The sequence below is a fragment of the Lissotriton vulgaris genome, chromosome 11, assembly GCF_964263255.1.
Source record: "Lissotriton vulgaris chromosome 11, aLisVul1.2, whole genome shotgun sequence".
In the NCBI taxonomy this organism is placed as follows: Eukaryota; Metazoa; Chordata; class Amphibia; order Caudata; family Salamandridae; genus Lissotriton; species Lissotriton vulgaris.
The window spans coordinates 214,008,933-214,026,998 of record NC_141699.1 but is presented as its reverse complement, the minus strand read 5'-3'; the positions used below and the strand labels follow the sequence as shown (position 1 = coordinate 214,026,998).

At 46.8% G+C, this 18,066-nt stretch overlaps 1 protein-coding gene across 1 annotated transcript in view; it reads right to left on the bottom strand.

Annotated features, from left to right (window-relative positions):
- The window catches only part of ANKRD13A (ankyrin repeat domain 13A), a 464,307-nt gene that overhangs the window by 420,542 nt on the left and 25,699 nt on the right, over positions 1-18,066 (bottom strand). Inside the window, exon 2 of the mRNA XM_086943131.1 lies at positions 2,010-2,142. Within this exon, the coding sequence (XP_086799257.1) occupies positions 2,010-2,142 (133 nt within the window). The remainder of the gene's footprint in view (positions 1-2,009; positions 2,143-18,066) is intronic.

The window sequence follows — 18,066 nt, the reverse complement described above, 5'->3', positions numbered from 1 at the left end:
GCTCTCCGTCGGCTTCAGATCTCCACCCCTGCAAACACCGATGTGCCCTGTAGTCCGCCATCCGGTGATGGCCCCGCTCTGGTTTCCAGGTCTTCAGGGTTTCCGCTTGTCCACACCGCTGGGCCTCAGATGGACAGTTGGGTAGTCTCAGCGCCCGAGTCTGCTGGAGCCGCTTATTCAGGCCAGGCCCGGTCGGTCAGGAGGCCGGCATTCGCAGCTTCCAGCAGCAAGTCACCTGCTAAATTTTAAGCTTATTCTCTCCGCTCACACTCCTCATAGTCTGTGCCCAGCGCAGCCGTCCTCCCATCAGGGTGCATCTGCAGGCAGGATGTCGTTCAGGATGCAGAATAAGGTGAGGATTTTGAAGTGGCTGGCGGAGCTTCAATGCTACGTGGCCATCTTGGTCGGCAGCTTGGCCACGCCCTTACCACGGTGCCAGGATGAAAAGCTGATACAACAATGTGTGTGTCATCAGCAAAGGAAGTAATGGATAGGCCAAAGGATTTGACTAGTGAAGCCAACTCAGTCATCCTGTGTCCACTCCCTAGGGGGTCATACGGGCAACAGCAGAGAAGTGTACATCTGGAGGAAAAGAAGGGAGCATACTAAGTAGAAGTTTCACTAGACGTACCTCTGAAAATTCTCATTAGCTTTTAAATTCCTCAGTGATTGAAAATAGAGGCTACCAATGGTGAGAAAGCTGAGAACAGCATATATTTCAACTCTATGAAACTGGAAGTCATTCTGTAACAATCAGATACAATATTCATCTCCAGCACAGGCCACCAAAGCCTTAAATTCTTGTGGTCCCTTGTAGGATGTAAAAACCTTCCTCACTACAGATATTCACAATTCTACACTGAAATGTGGCATTAAGGAACTGTAATGCAATGTTCTTAAAACGTGTACATTTAAAGTTACTAAATTCATGTGTGCATACCGTGATACAGGGTTCATGATTCAGTACCGAGAATTTTAGCTTTTTTAATACAAGTCACCTTGTAGCCAGTGACAGCCGTGAGTTAAAAACAGTGTGCACTGAGGACTAACACAAAAAGGTGTAAACCATATTTTTCTTCTTTATGCCACCATGGTAATAATTAAGTCTGAAACACACCTAATATATGGAGCTAAGGGTATTTGCAGTGGTATGTTATTGGCCCTGTAAATACCTTTTTTGTCTAAACGGCCTAGGTAATGTTTATTTCTGACAGTACCTAACACTTAGCTACATTTGACACATCTCTATCCTCGACAGCTCACAGCACTTACATATCTTTGTGGAACTTGTAAAGGGGGTCTTAATAGTTTACCTACAATCACAAAGATGGAGATGGAGCTGAGAAACATGGTAGCAGTAGGAAGTGGAATGGGAAGACTAATGATGACTGACCGCCCCTATTCAGTTTCAATAAAAACGTTTCAATAAAAGTTCTTTGTAACTTTTATTTATGTCGCTGGATTTGACCAATACTTCTGACGCCTTTTTAGCATGTACGTGACCACCCCTTTAAACAGCAGGATTGCCAAACTATAATTGGGAATAATCATTTTCTGGGTATAATATATCAAATGCATCTGAAGAAGGGGCTTTTAAGACACCATCTCTGTGCTTCTTACATTTATCCCATAAAAGGTATAACACCACAGAATTGATGAATTCTAGCTTATCTTTATTCAGTTTAACTAAGACTGTAAATTATATTACAGAGAAAGCTAGGTGGCTCAAGCATTTTTGTACTTTGCTGTAATTGTTTTCTTCTCTAGAACCATAAGCACATGAAAAGTCTGATCACAAGGCATGGTTTTAAATTGTTATACAAAAGTATTGTGGAAGCACATTGTCTGCGTCTGTGGGATTACAACAGCAACTGGTACAATCACAACACAAATTAAAGCTAGCATTTCACAAAGGTTACTAACAAACAATATGAGGGTCAGACTTTGCATTGTCGTAAAGGAACTATACCATTTGAAACCTCATTTTGGAATCAGCCTCGCATGCTTACCAGTCCACCCTTGTAGATTTTCTTTTGTAACGTCTGCCTTGTGTCTGAGAAGGACTCTGACAGATTCCAGGTGACCCAAGGAGACAGCAAGGTGCAATGGGGTCCTGCCCCGTGGATCGAGGGCTTCAATGTCCTATGAAGTAGAGAACAATGGCAAAGATGCATTAAAGGTGGAAAGACTGATTAGGTGGCTACAGGGCATTGTATTCCTGCTGGTCCAAGTGCCATATACTATGAAAAATAGTATTTCACTTCCTTATAAGTTTGAATGTAAACATTTAAGTGTGCATAGGTTTTAATACAAAGTAATGGCATGAAAATCCTTATTGCGGATTGAAGATGTCAATTTCGCTGCCACTGTGCAACCTAGAGCCCCTAAACGGTCTCCAGCATTAACCCTCCTCAACCTTATTTTAATGACTCTCGGATGTTTTCACACGTCTGTTCTTAGCTGCCCAAAACATCAATGTATTATTATGAAACTTTACTTTAGTGTAAACTACAAATGGGGTCCTATCCATTTCCATTACTTTTTCTGAATATACAACACTACAAATTCTCCCAGTTCACTTAGGGATATATGGTGCCAACATTGGCAACCTTGCCCACTTTTCCTTCTACCTGAAATGACAACATAAATTTATATTTAAGGAAAGAAGAAAGTAAACTCTATGGAAACACAGAACTGAGTAGACCTAAGATTGAACCTGCTCAATTAGCTTTTAGTTCATATCTTTACCGAAGCAAACAAGCAGCTCTTTTAGAAGGCCTACCTTCACTGTGGGACTCAAAACACTTTCAAACATAAGGGTGGAGCTACTCACTGCAAGTTCCTACGGTCAGGCGTGCATGCTTATCCTACCTAACCTCTTCACTGGCTTTGTACCATTGCTGCAAAGTACTGCTAAACAATTAGAAACAGTTTGCTTGTATTGAAGGACAAAGGAATGGCTTTAGTCATGCGCTTCCTGGTCAAGCACTCCCACTGGACCAAGCTCTCAAGTATCTTCCAAAAGATTACACATTATCTGTGGTTTACCAATGGAGGAGTTTCAGGAAGATCTGCCTGGATAGGGAGGGATAGCGCCCCAGTTGCCATCAGGCACCACGTTCGAGAGACTAGCACTTCCCCTCCCCCCTTGCCCGGAGCTGGAGCGCTACAGGGGTGGAGGACCTACTGCATGGTGATACTGAAGGGCGGTGCCATTTGCTCTGTACACAAAACAGTTTCTCTGCACAAGAGTGTGATAACGAGGGGGGCGGACACATGAGAACGCAACAATTGCTTTGTCTTTAAATTTCTATCTATCATGACTTAAAAGTTAATTATGTTTCATTGTTGTTAACGTATTGCACCAATTACTCCTGTTGGACTTGAGAAATTGAAATTTATGTGCAGAGACTATGGTGGGGTCTTCAAACATCGATATGTAATGTTGAGCCGAACGCCTGTAATATGTCTATGTAATACTAAAATAAACCTCAATAAAAAAGAGGTTAGCAAAAATAAATAAATCTGTAGTGTACCACAACAATCTGCTACATCACGTTCTTCGTTAACAATCACTTGGTTATGCTGGTTCAAATTCTTTCAAACTACAAAAAAAGATCACATATCAAGGCAGTAGCCACTCTAATCCATCTAAGAATACAGAAAGAAACTGGGATTAGGCCTCTATTCAGCCACTATCTTGCATTTAGCAACAAGCGGTCTGCTAACTTGCCACATAGCCTTCAATGGATGCAAAAGAAGTGGTTGTCTCAAGGTTTCAATGACTGAGATTATACTCTTGCAGCAGGTAGACCCCCCCCCCCGTCACCAAAACCCAGCTGACCAGCGTCATATGTCCTGCCCATTCTGCTTCTACAGACATTCACACGTATAATTTATTTTGTCATTAAAAACCCTTCCATCACTCTATCTCCTAGGATTTCAACACAGGGCCCTCATCAAATCAATATATAAGACTGCTATGTTCCACAACGTGGCAATGACACACCAAAACTATTGCAATACAATAAATGCAAGGTTCTTGAAAAGACTCCTCTTTTATGAATGCCTGTAAGCATTTTGAAACCGCTGTAAAGTGATTAATTTTATATATACACTTCTAATAAAACAAGTATATAATTGTTCTGGCAGAAAGTTGATATTTTGTCTTGTCCAGCTAAGCCCATAGTAGACATTCCATTAAATAGGCTCATTTCGGCCTTTACATTCATATCGAACTATATTTCATTCTCAAAATTACTATTTATCTTTAAAAAGCTTTTGTAATACTTACTTTGTAATGCAAGTTGTGATTTACCCCATAGCTTCACAAAGATAAATTAATAACAAAGATATAAAAGGCATGATCATGCTTGCGAAAGATGACATTTCTGTCAAACTATTGTGTTACACAGCCTCTAGCCAGACATCAAGGTCACTGTACGTTTAGGAATGTTATCTTACTTGTGTCTCTCATTTGCTGTCCTTTCACGTCTCCATGATTTCATTAGTCTGGTAGATTTGTTAAATCCTAACCAGGCATAAAACTGACCGTTTGTGTCTAAATTAGACCTTCCAGAGTCCAGTGGCCCCAGCCCAAACGTGACAAAAGGGACCACACGATTTGGGGAAACATACACGAAGCATGCTTTGAAAAGAACTGCAAATGTGCATTTCTGTTGAGCCAACGCATCTGCTGATTCCATTGCTCCTCTTAACTAATACACCACCAACTCATACTTTTTACTTTAAATATGACATGTCAATCTCAACCGAACACCCAACCTCAGTACCATCATATCGCTTATAGTACATGTTTAGTTCATAAACTATTTGCATGGTTTGTTAAAAATGACAAAGTGTACTAATGCCACAAGGTTCAGTTGCACAACATGAAAATGACAATATCCAAACAAAAGGTTACCCTTGAAAAGGTAACCCAACCCCAGTGGGCGTGGCCAAACTCGGGTAGCCTCGTGGTTACTGCAGTCCGCTTCAGTATTCCTCAAGTGAGGCTGTTTTGTAGTCCGATCAATGGAGTGATTTCAAACCCCCAGTGGGTTACTAGTTAAAACGGACTGCCTTTCACTGCTCTGTTTTCCTGCATCTGCCACTGACGAAGAGTTCATCCCGAAACGCGTATGGCTTGTATTTTGATGTTTTGGCCCATCCTGCTTGCTTGCAGCCTTTATAAATAAAAGCAAATTTTACCTACGACGTGGCACTTCAAGGGTAACTGTTAAAAAGGTCACCACTCAGCAGCCAGAAGTAAGTTTCAGGAAAGGTTTATAAGTACAACAGTTATTAGGAATAGGCTGGATAATGCGGCCACAGGTGACAAACACCGTCACCGCGTCTCTCAGCTCCCTGCTCCGCCGGCGCTCAACATGGAACACTCGCAGTGGTGACATTCCATGTGATGTCACCACGGAGTGCACCAGGGCGAGGGAGGGGCAGGGGGTGGCAATGGGTCAATTGGGCGATACCACAATTCTCCCTTCCTTACACAGCAACAAATAAAACAGTGAAACATCATGTTGGTATCAGACAATATTCTTCAAACTACGTCACGTATTGTTCCAGATGTCTTGGCGGTCTGACCACCCTTTGGCTAGTACGGTTGGCTGGATGGGCTACTTTGCCACGCTTCACAGAGGGCTGTTCCCTTTGTACAAGGGGCTTTTCCCTCCTCACTTCCCCCTCCACAGAAACTTCCCTCGGGTGGATACCTCGCTACTCTTCCCAACTTCCAAATTTTGCCTTCCTGGGTCCTCACTGCGTTCCTGAATATCTTTACAACCTTTGTGGGCCTGCTGAACACCGACCAACTCGCTCTCCTTGTAGGTGCTTTGATTTTTATGTCATCACCCACCCTGAAACCCACTTCCCGGGTGGAGTGCAGCCTATCGAATCTTTCCTTCCTCTCTAGCATGGCTCTCCCCTGTCTGTCAAGTGCTGTAGCCTCTCTAGAGTGATCAGTCCAACCTTTCTGCCAACTCATCCACCCTGGTGAAAGTTTGGTGTTGGGTCTCCTTGCTTTGAGTAGTTCAAACGGGGTTACACCCGTCGTCTGATGTGGAGTTAGGCTATAGGCTTCCAGACGTTTCATGATTTCTTCCTTCCAGTTCAAACCATTAGTCTTGGCTAGTTGGATGCTCTCCTTCAGGGTCTTGTTGAAACGCTCCACCATTCCATTAGTTTCGGGGTGGTAGAGTGCACATCGCTTGTGTATGATCCCATAACTCCAGAGGAACTCCTTCATCTCCTTTGAGCATAGCTGCACTCCATCGTCTGTCAGTAGACTGCTTGGTGATCCTTTTCTGAGGATTAACTCCCCTAAGAACTCAATGACAGTTTTTGTGGAGATTTCTGGCACGATCTTTACCTCTGGCCATCTTGAATACAAATCCACCAGGACTAAGATGTATGGCGTGCTTGCTTCTCCAGTTAACCGGCCTATTATGAATAGCGCCACTTCTTCCCGCGGTCCCGAGGGAGGTGGCCTGCAGACCATTGGCGGAGTATGTTGTTTCAAGACCTTTTCGCTAACTGTGCACGGGATACAGTCCCTCACTTTCCTTTCGATTTCATGGTTCATGCACGGCCACCAGTAATCCTTGCGCATTCTCTGCTTTGTTTTGGTGATGCCTAAATGTCCATTGTGGGCCAAATCCACCAGTTGTTCTCTCACCGCTCTGGGTGGGATCAGCCTCGTACCCCTGAACAGACATCCGTCATTCTCAGAAATCTCTTCTCTGACCATCCAGTATGGGCGTAGCGTTTCGCTTTGCTTGTCTTCATGTCTCCACCTTTCTCTTGCTCTTTCGCTCACTTTTCTCAATAGGTTGTCTGCCTCCAAAGCCTCCTTCCACGCATCCTCACTTATGGCTCCTTGGGTGATCACGCATACGTTTTCTGTCTGGAACTCTTCCTTTCCTTCGGGCTCGTCTCCTGCCTCATCATTCACCAGTCGCGAAAGGCAGTCTGCAGCAAGGTTTCTCGTTCCGGGAACGTATTCAACGCAGAACGTGTATTCCTTTAGGCTTACAACCCAACGCCTGATTCGGCTCGATATTGCGTCAAGTCCCTTCTTGGTAAATACTTCTACTAGGGGCTTGTGGTCGGTACGCAAGGTAAACTGGGTACCCCAGATGAAGTCTCTGAACTTGCTCATGGCCCAGTGTGCCGCTAATGCTTCCTTCTCGATCATCGAGTAGTTGGTTTCCGACTTCCTTAGTGACCTGGATGCAAAGGCTATGGTTTCCTCTCCCTTCGCACCCACTTGAGAAAGGACCGCCCCTAGTCCCTTCGAGCTCGCATCAGTGGTTACCACAGTCTTCCTGTTAGGAACGAAAGCTTTCAAGCTGGGGGCTTCTGCCAGAGCTTTCTTTACTTCCTCAAACTCCTTCTGGCATTCTCCGTCCCAATTGAACACCTCATCTTTCTTGAATAGTCGTCGAATGGTAAAGGTTCTGCCAGCGAAGTTCCTTACAAATTTACTGTAGAATTCTACCATTCCCATGAAAGACTTTATCTCCTCTTTACTCTTTGGCGGCATCAAGTTCGCTATGGTGTTCTGTAACTCGGCTTTAGGGCGGATACCATCCTGGGTCACCTTGTGTCCCAGGAAGTCAAGTTTGTTGCACCTGATCCTGCACTTTTCTTTTCTTACTGTGAGGCCCTGGTCCTTAATTCTCGCCAACACTTGCCTCAACCTTCCATCGTGTTGTTCGTTGGCCCTGCCAAACACGAGTACGTCGTCCTGGTAGCATAAGACTCCGTGGATGCCCTTAAGTATGCTCCCCATGATTCTCTGGAACACCGCTGCGGCGGAGACCAGTCCAAACGGCATTCTCTTAAAACTTAAAAGCACCCATGTGCGTCACAAACGAAGTCAGGTCTTGTGAGTCTTCATGGAGCCTAATCTGGAAGTAAGCTGAGGTTAGGTCCAACGTCGAAAATACCCTTGCACCTTCCAACATGCTCATCATCTGCATGATGTTGGGCAGGGGAAATTTATCAACAACCACCTCCTTATTCAACGCCCTGAGGTCGATGCATAGGCGGACAGATCCATCTTTTTTTCTTGCTGCGACGATCGGCGCGAGCCACTCCGTTGCCTCCACTGGCTCTATGACCCCCAGGTTGCACAGCTTTTCCAGTTCCTCTTTTACCGCTTCTTGAATAGCCAGTGGTAAGTTCTTCACCTTGGCTACAACAGGTACTGCATTTTCCTTCAGCTTTATCCTGTATGAATAGTTCTTCAGGCACCCTAGCTCGTTGTTGAATACCTCCTTGTATTCCGTCTTGATGTCGTCACTGGTTCCTGTACCTCGTGGATCAAGATCTGTGGGATTTTGTTAGGGTCAAGGTATATGCCTAACTCCTTTTGTGCTTTCCACCCCAGAATGTTGTCTCCCTTTGAGGATACATACACCTTCTCTGCCGTGAGTCTTCCTTTGTATTCTATTGTGCTCCAGAAAAAACCCTTCATGCTAATGGGTTGACCACTGTATCCCCCTGGTCTAAGGTCCATTCTGCTCAACCTGATCTTTCCCTTTGCCACGCTTTCAAACTCTTTAGCATTGATGATCGTGATTTTCGAGCACGAGTCAAACATGGCCTAAATGCTTGTCCCCCCAATCTCAATGTTGTCTTTAGGACTGTTGACCTGACCATCCCCTATTTGTAGGACAATCTCATCACATACTGTGTTGATATTTTCCCTAGGCTGTTTCTTGACCCCTTGGCCACTCCTGCAAAATTGTCAGAAATGTCCCTTTCTACCACACTTGTTACATGTGAACCGGAGTGCAGGGCAGTCCTTGTCATTTGCCATATGGCCTTGTTTGCCACACCTACAACAATTCCCCTTAAAAGACCAGCCTACCTTCCCTTCCTTCTGCTCTCTGTGACCCCATTTCTGTCCTTTGACTTCCAATACCTTGTCCTCTTCTTCCACTACTTCGCTCACTATAACCTTCCCCTCTCCATCTTTTCCCTCACTATCTTGTTTTATCTCACTCACACACTGCATCATGTGCTCCACCTGCTTGGCTACAATCAGTACTTCTCTTAGTGGAGGGTCATCCTTCAGCCACAACTCCTCCCGTACCCGTTCTACATGTTAATACAAACGGTCCCTGATCCTCTCTTCACAAGAGCCCCCAAATTTGCATGTCGCAGCAAGTTTACGTAGGTCGGATACAAAGTCTTCCATGGATTCCCCTTCCTTCGGTCCTCTCTTCCCAAAATGATACCTTTCCATGATGGTACTAGTCTTAGGGAGGTAGTGTAAATCCAGTTTTTTAATGCTTATCTTAAACTCGTTGAGCCCTCTCGCCTCTTGGGTGCTAAGTTCTGGGAGGTGTTCTAAAACTTCTTCCCCTTCTGCCCCTAAATAATATTCCAACAAGGCCATTTTCCTCTCTAACCCCAGATTTGGCCCGCACACAACAGCATAATTCAAAAACATTTTCTTCCACTTCTTCCATTGTATTACAGGTTCCCCTGGGTTTACTAAAAACATTGGGGGTGGCGTTACATTCTGCATTATACTTCACAGAGATAGCTAGCAAATAGGTAATGCTACTTATTTTTCCGGTGTAGTTCTAACCACTTTCAACAAATCTCCTTCCTCATTTATTTTAAAAATGCATGCTCTTCCTTGCAATGAGTTAAATACGCGTTGCTTGAAGCATCCACAAGGTGGCACCGTTGATCAGGAAAAAACTGTCCCAAAAAGGTACAGATTCCCCAACCTGGCGCAGATGAGTCTTTTTTTTCCCCCCAGAAACAACAGTACAGTGGGGGGGGCTCCTCCCACTTCAGTCAAACAGCTAGGTGAGCTTGATGTGAGTCTATTCGCTACGCGACTGCATGTGGGGCCATATATGGTGAGGGAGTGGTGTGTTCTCCAGCTTGGCTTTGGCAGGGATATTTGGATGACAGGGAATTCTTCAGATTTCCTTCTTTTATTTCGTTCCTGAGCCAGTTCCTTCACATCACACCATACAGCCTCCACCACCCACGTTGCACTTCTTCCTCATAGATCTCTTTCACCAGTTAAATCGTGTGACAGCACGCTCCTCTTGCTCCCAGCACAGTTTTCCTTTTCTCCGCCCGTTCAATTTGACTGTTGCTCCTGAGATTGTTTGTTGCTAGGCAGCTTTCTTTCCAATCACCTCACAATGAACATCACACAGATAGCGGGGTGAGCGGTGAATGACAACCCCAATCGACTCTCCTCCATAAGTTTACAGTCACTGCGCTACTTCTTTATATCTATGCTTCGCCTGCCGAGGTGCCCAGACATAAATTCATCCACTTCTCATTTATGCGCGTTACTCACAGACCGGGTATTTGGTTCACTTCCCGACTGTTTTTCTTCCCGCACGTCGCGCCGTCTTCAATGGTCCTCGCCTGCCTTCCGTGTTGGGGTCGCGCCTGCCTGCTCCCGGTCCTCGTCGCCAGTGTTAAAAAGGTCACCACTCAGCAGCCAGAAGTAAGTTTCAGGAAAGGTTTATTAGTACAACAGTTATTAGGAATAGGCTGGATAATACGACCCCAGCCACAGGTGACAAACACCGTCACTGCGTCTCTCAGCTCCCTGGTATCATCGGCAAACATTATCGCCGGTACCCTATTCCCGGCTTTTTTCGGCGCATCATTATTCAGCACCCCATTCAGATGCGCGATTACCCCGTTGACATAGAGGCAAACCAGGGTCGGCGCAAGCACACAGCCCTGCCTTACCCCCCTGCCAACGGGGAATCTGGATGTATGGTTGCCACTCTTCCCGCATCTGACTTGTGCAAAATTTGTCTCATGTAACCTAATCAGGACTGAGAGAAGATGATCGGGGATGCCCAGATCTAAAAGGACTTTCCACAATTTGCCTCTTGGTACAAGATCAAAGGCAGACCGCAGGTCTACGAACACCATATAGAGGCTGCCACCCTCTATATGCACTATTTTCAAGTGTAATACTACTAGGCGGAAGATTTGATCTATGGTGGAGGTGTTCTTCATGAACCCTGCCTGATAGGGGCTCAGTATTTCAAAATCCTCCATCAAATCCTGCAATTGGTCTAAAATAAGTCTTGCAAAGATCTTCTGTGGGACGTTGATGAGACTTATGGGTATGTAGTTGGATGGGAGCAGAGGCGAGCCCTTTGTAAAGATAGGTACTATATTTGCTCCCAGCCAAGTACTAGGGAGCGCCATCCCTCTCAGAATTGCAGGCTCTGTCGCCTGGCAATGATCTACTGTGTCCAGAAAAAAATTATTTTTAAAAAAAGGGGCCTTTAGCCCACCCATTACTTAGCATTTATTGGCATCATTATCAATCTTCTTTGCTGCCTTCTAATTTGACAGTGCATGCAGGTGTTACTTCATTTGCTTTATGTGAAGCAGGGACCAAGTACAGATTGATTTCTCTTAACCCCTTTCATGCTCATAACGAGCTCAGCTCGTCATGAGGCACAGTTGAGCTGTGCTGATGACGAGCTGAGCTCGTCATGAATATAGGAGAATTCCACTATCCAGCACAGGGGAAAAATAACCACAGCAGCGATGTGGTTAATTAGTGTCCATTCACTGTTTATGCTGTGATTGAGGTACTATTTCTTCTATTTTTTGGCATTTTTATACAGTGCAAACTTGATCCATCCCAAAGGTATTGGAGAGTTTTACATTAGCACCAGTTACATTACACAAGTTCACATTAATTTTTGAGGCACAAAGAGATTAAGTGATTTGCAGAGAATCACAGGATATTGAGCCGATGCAAGGCTTTCTATGCCATGTACCAGAGGTCAGCAATTCCCTATCATTGTAAACTGCTGTGCAAAAGCAGCTCAAAATTAACAGCCAGCCATTTGTTTACAGCTGAAAACAAGTGTTATTGGGCGACTTTTAGCTCCTAGGCGACCCAAACAAACTTCCCAAAACCCTTGCCTGGCCACCCAGCCCCCCCCCCCCACAACAAAACAAGAAATCAAGAGCTTAGGCTTTTGGCTCGACCAGGACCTCAGTTTCAGAGCCCAAGCGAGAAAGACAGCGGGCACCTGCTTTGGGCTCTTGCGAGCTGCCCGGAAGATCCTCCCTTTTATCCCCCCAGTCTAGGAAAATTCTGATCCAGGGCCTTATTATATCGAGACTGGACTACGGAAACGCCCTGTACCTCGGCGCCCCAGCAGCTGTCATTAAAAAACTCCAGCACGCCCAGAATGCCGCAGCAAGACTACTCACAGGGACGAAATCAAGGTGCTCGGCTAGACCCTCCCTCAAGGCACTTCACTGGATCCACATTCAGGAGTGCATCGCCTTTAAAGCCTTATGCATCTCTCATAAAATCCTACAAGGCAAAGGCCCACCTATACTTAAACCACTCATCAAACCCCATAAATCTACCAGACAGCTCAGGTCGGACTCCCTATCTCTGGCCAGTGTCCCCAGAATAAGAAGAGCACGCACGGGTGGGCGCCTCTTTGCTTACAACGCCCCTAAGCTCTGAAATAGCCTCCCCCTTAGCATCCGCAAAGAAAACAATCTGCTTTCATTCCGCAGACTACTAAAAACCTGGCTGTTTCCCCAATAACCCTACCTAGGAGTTCTGTCAGGCTGTTACTATAGCGCTGGGACGCCCGAGGGTAGCTACGCGCTCTATAAATCCCAAATCAAATCAAGGAGTTGTTTTCAGTATCAAATCTTCAACCCTTAATCTGAGTACATTATTTAAGTGTATGCAGGTCTGGGTTGTGAACTGTTGTGAAAAATTCAGAACCACATATAAAGTTTTTATTACTAATGTGCAACACAGGGGGGCGTGGCCAAGATGGTGGCCGCAGCAAACATGTTCTAAGGAGTTCCATGGCCAGTCTGTCCGCAATGCTTCATTTATCCTACCCATTCCTTTGCCTTTCTCCCGTAGCAACCCCCCTGTCTGTGGCAATACCAGGGGCTATGTGGGAGAGTGGATTGGAGCAAAGAATGCCCTGGTTTTCCGCACTGGGAGCGAGGCCTAGCTAAGGCACGGCATCCCCTTGGGAGACCCGGCTACACCAGCGCCGGGTGGTTGCTGTCGGACACTGGGACCGGAACCTTGACCAAGGGGTATACACATGCAGTGATGAGTCCCCCTGCTCACTGTGCCTGGTGCATGTGTAGGGGCCAGTCGTATGGAGGACCAGGCAGCTGCCTTGCGCTAGAGATGCTTTCCCTGGTGGACGGATGCCAGAAGCCCAGCAGGATCTGACGTTCCAACCGAGAGGGCAAGACCCACTACTGGAGGCACTGCGACTCGATGAAAGAGCGGACACACAAAGGCTGGTCATAACTGGAGCCCCTGGTACTATGTGAGGAGCGCTAGGCCTGGGGAAGCAAAGAGGCCACAGTGCTGACACTACTATGTGTCATGATGGTGCCAGCCTGGTGGGCCCCCTATTTCTTCCCAAGGCTATGCAGCCTTTGACGCTGGGGAACTGCAGGGGACGAGGCGGAGCTCATGGTGCACCTGAGAGAGATGATCTGTGGTGCCCTGGATTTTCAGGTAGTGCTGCTGGGACGCAGGTGGACTACCTGCATAGATGCTGTTGATGTCCTGGACATCTCAGATTGAAGACCCCTGGTGCGTGCCGCATAGTTGGATCGATGCCCTGGCGGATGCTGGGTAGTCGTGCCTGGGACGCCTGGGCGGGTGCCAGAGAAGTCTTCTACTGCTGTGCCAACATTGTGGGCATTTGATTTGGAGGTGCTGGCTGCCAGTCATGTGTTGGGACCCGAGAGCCCACGGAGAGGATTGCCAGTACTGAAGTGCCATTAGGGACATTTGTAGATTGCTGCCGCTTCCTCGCTCATGTGGCACCCTCGGCGAAACTACCCCGTGCGAACTAGACCCGAAGATATCAGGTATCAGAGCACTTTACATAAGCACCAGTTTCATTACAGATGGACACTTTCATTTTTGTTAGGCACGGGGCAATGAAGTGATTTGCCCAGAATCACAGGATGTTGAGCGTCACTGCCGAGACTGGAACCTAGTGCCCCAGCATCGAGGTCGACCGCTCTAGCTGTAAGGCTACACCTGTGTTTCATAAATATATCCTATGGGGTTGCTCACAGCGTGACTGCAGTTACGCGACACTAACTTCACCAAAATCTGGCAGCCGTTTGTAGACTACTTCTGCAAACTGGAGCATACAGATCTCCAGCCTCAGAGGCTGCGGGCTTTGCGCCTCTTTGAGGATACTGTATATCCTCCGGATGCTGACAGCCTCTGGAGAAACACTGCTGACGTTGCCCTCACACCTCCCCAGGAGGTGTCATCACCATGTGCCCCGGACACCTCGCCCTCCCCCTTGGTCTAGGCAGCCCCGTCTAACATCAGTATGCATCCTGTGCCCACCATTGACCTCGGATACCACAACATCCTGGTCCTGTTAGCCTACTGCTCAACCCGCCCACCTCTTCTTGGCCTCGCTCTCTTTCTCTCTTTCTCATGTTCTTTATTCTCTTCCTTTCTCTCAAATTTTTCGTTTTCTATGTTGGATACCCTGTTTGTAGTTGAAAAGATGATCCCAGTGTGCAGATATGACAAGCGTGTTCCCCAACTCACTACCGCTTCGCTAGAGATTAGAACTGGGCCACAGTAGATAAACTTGCATCTTTAGCTGTCCACGCTCTGGGATTGAGACCGTTATAGACATATCTGTGCTACTGTGACTTCATATATGTCCATCATTCCTTAATAACTCTACTGCTTTTGGCACTATCCTAGTCGCGCAATATGGATGATATCTCTGCATAATGTCTAATGATTCCCGCCCTCTGGCCGTGGTGATATAATGTAATACTGTGGTAAAATGGTTGTGTTCACTGCTTATGCCTGTCTATGCATGACTGATCAAAAATGGCAATAAAAACAAGTTTAAAACAAACATAAATACATCCTGGGTGCTATGAAATGTCCATTGCAGCCGTAACCAGATGAGAGACTGGCCCCTTGCCTATCTGGTGGTAAGGCTTGTGACTCACTGGGATATTGACTGCCCCCCCACCCCGACTCAACTGCTCTGCCCCAGCCCTACTCCCCATGATGATCTTGGTGGACACAGCTGGTCGCACACCCAAGGTTTACTAGAGTGGGCCATGTCTGGTCTAGGCTCACTCTCTCTGACACCGGCTCCCTGGAGCTACCACCCACAAATACCTGACCTGTTATCATGAGACCTGGGTTGACCCACACACTGCAGCTCTGTTATATATTACCATTACTATCCAGTCTGGAGTGAGCAGCTATGGGTAAAGACAGACCGCAGGGGGGGGCAAGGCGGGGCACAGCAGAATAAAATGGATCAGTATACGGTGTGGGGGGGTGCTGCACCACGGGAGGCCACGTATACAAATTCCACTGGGGCTCAAATACTAGCAGCTATAGAGGCCTAGAGCGCAGCGGTGAGGTCAAAATAGATGCTGTATCCTTAGACGTTGGACTCTTTAATCTGCTTAAACTTAATGGCGACAAGACAGAGGTCCTCAGTCTGGGGGAAAAAAAGATTTATGGGGCCCCCAGCACTGGCCAACCGAAATGGGAGCCCCAGCCCACTGAACAAGTCTGTAATCTGGGCTTCATTATGGACGATCAGCTGTCCATGAGACAGCAAGCAGTAAAAGTGGCGCCTACTTGCTTCACTGCGCTGAAATGGTTAAAAAAATTGTTTGGATGCTCCCCTGCTTCGCCCAAAAAATTGTAGTCCAGACGCTTGCGACCTCATGACTGGACTACGGTAACATCCTCCATTTAGGGGCAAACATGGATGTGCTACGGAGGCTGCAGGTGGTGCAGAATGCTGCGGCCAGACTACTGTGTCAGATTTCCAAAACTACTTCCATCTCCGGATATTTACGTGATCTCCACTGGCTTAAGATAGAAAGCTGTGTCAAGTTCAAAGCCTTGAGCTTTTTGTTTAACATCAAGCCTGGTACTGCTCCCCAATACCTGTGAGCCTTAGCCTTACCTTACCAACCTACACGCCTGCTGCGTTCCAAGACTCAGGGAAAATGCTCAGTTCCCAGGGTTAAACTCTCAGGTGGGCAGCTGCTCTTTTGCTCGTCTTGGCCCTATTCTGTGGAAGACTCTTCCTACATCCCTTCACAATGAAACAAGCTTTGCAAACTTCCGCAAAAGTTTAACGACATGGCTTTTCAACCAATAAAACCACTTTTTTTTCCATTCTTCAGGCTGGCGCTGGGAATCCCTTTTTGGGTAGCTGTGCGCCCTATAAAACGAAATAAAATAACATGACATCATTCTTGAGAGTTGACCTCCGCACACTGGGGGGAGCGGTCCGTCGCTACTGAACAAAATGTGTCTGAGCTGCAGAGCGAAGTCTCTACCCTGAAGGGAGCCCTCACCAACATGACTTTCAAAACAGCGGCTCTGAGCACAGAGCAGAAGATGCGGAGGACCATTCCTAGAGGTGCAATCTCAGATTTATTGGGTTCCTGGACATAGCTGAGGTTAAGAGACCTGAATATTTTCTTGAAAATTGGATTAAGGGCATTTTCCCTGCAGCTGCTCTGTCCTCTCTTTTTGTGGTTGAAAGTGCGCATCGTACCCTCATGCCAGCGCCTCCAGTGGGATCATCGCCTCGTAAACTTACTGTGAAGATCCTAAATTATAGGGACTGAGACTGTATCCTTAAGGCAGCATGTCAGGATTGCGACCCCATTTTCGATAATCACACCATCCGTATATTCCAGGAATACACACTCTTGGTGCAGCAACAGAGATGCTATGGGGGAGTGAAACAGAAGCGGAGGGCAATGGATCTGCAGTACATGCTCCTTTATCCCACCAAGCTGAAGGTCATTCATGGTGATCGTACCCATTTCTTTACTACTTAAGAGGCTGCCTGGGATTGGCTGGAGGTGCAGGGTGAGGTGCAGACCCTGGCCTTGCGCGGATCAGAAGGGCGGCCTTCAGATGCACAGGGCACTCAGAGAGAGAATAAGCGAAGTCAGTGGGATAGGCGTACCTCCTGTTTCTCCCATCGATTTATGGTACGCTATGATGGTTCCTTGGACCTGAAGCAGCAGGATTCGAACGGCGAGGGGAGGTGACCGCTTCAAGTGGATCCATTGATGCTGCAGGCTGAGCGCAAGGCGGCGACAACGCTGGTGATAGAGATCACTGCCTCCAACTCTGACACTAGTGTGGGGGATGTTGTGCAGGAAACCCCTCAGCCAGCCTGCCGACCCCTGATTAAGTAGAGGAATAGTGGGCTGCATAAGCATGCGGTTGATTGTTAGCATGGAGGGACTGTTTGCCTAGCTCCTGTGGCGCGAGTCAACTGGTATAGAACTGTGTGTCTGAAGCTGGGTCACTGGGCCATAATCTATATCAGCGGAATGAGCAGTGGTAGCATACGGGTGGACTTCCCGCCCCCTCCCAATAACTTAACCTGTTTCTTCTCTTCTACTACTTCCCTTTTCTTTCAACAGTCTTGAGGCAAATGTAATTGTTGTGCAGAAGAGGGTGCTGGGATATGTACAGATGTGTGTTTGTGTGAGTGTGGTGGATAGGGGCGGGAGTGTGACTGCTGCCGATGCACCTCCTCAGCCTGGCACAGTAAATATTTTAGACTGAGTGAGACAACGGTACGGACCGTAGTCCATTGCTTGTTAGGGTGGCGAGAGGGGAGGATTGTGGTTTGACCTTGATGCTGCTTATTGCTTACTTTACCTCATTGTTGTGCGAGAGGGGTCAGTAAACGAGTGTGTTGGTTGGTTTAGGGTTCTAGGGTGAGATCTGTGGGTATAGAAGATGATTGGGGAGGCACAAAATGTTATTGCTTTCTTTACCCAGTGGGTGGGGGGATTAGTTCGAAGGCGGGGTACATGTATGACAGGGCATGGGAGAGCCACAGAACAGAGGGATGGGTCAATTTAAATTCATAACATGGAATGTGCAGAGCTCATCTTTTTTTGTGAAATGATAGTGCTAACTTATCTCCAAAGACATAGGGCACATGTGGCAATGCTACATGAGACACATCTATTGGA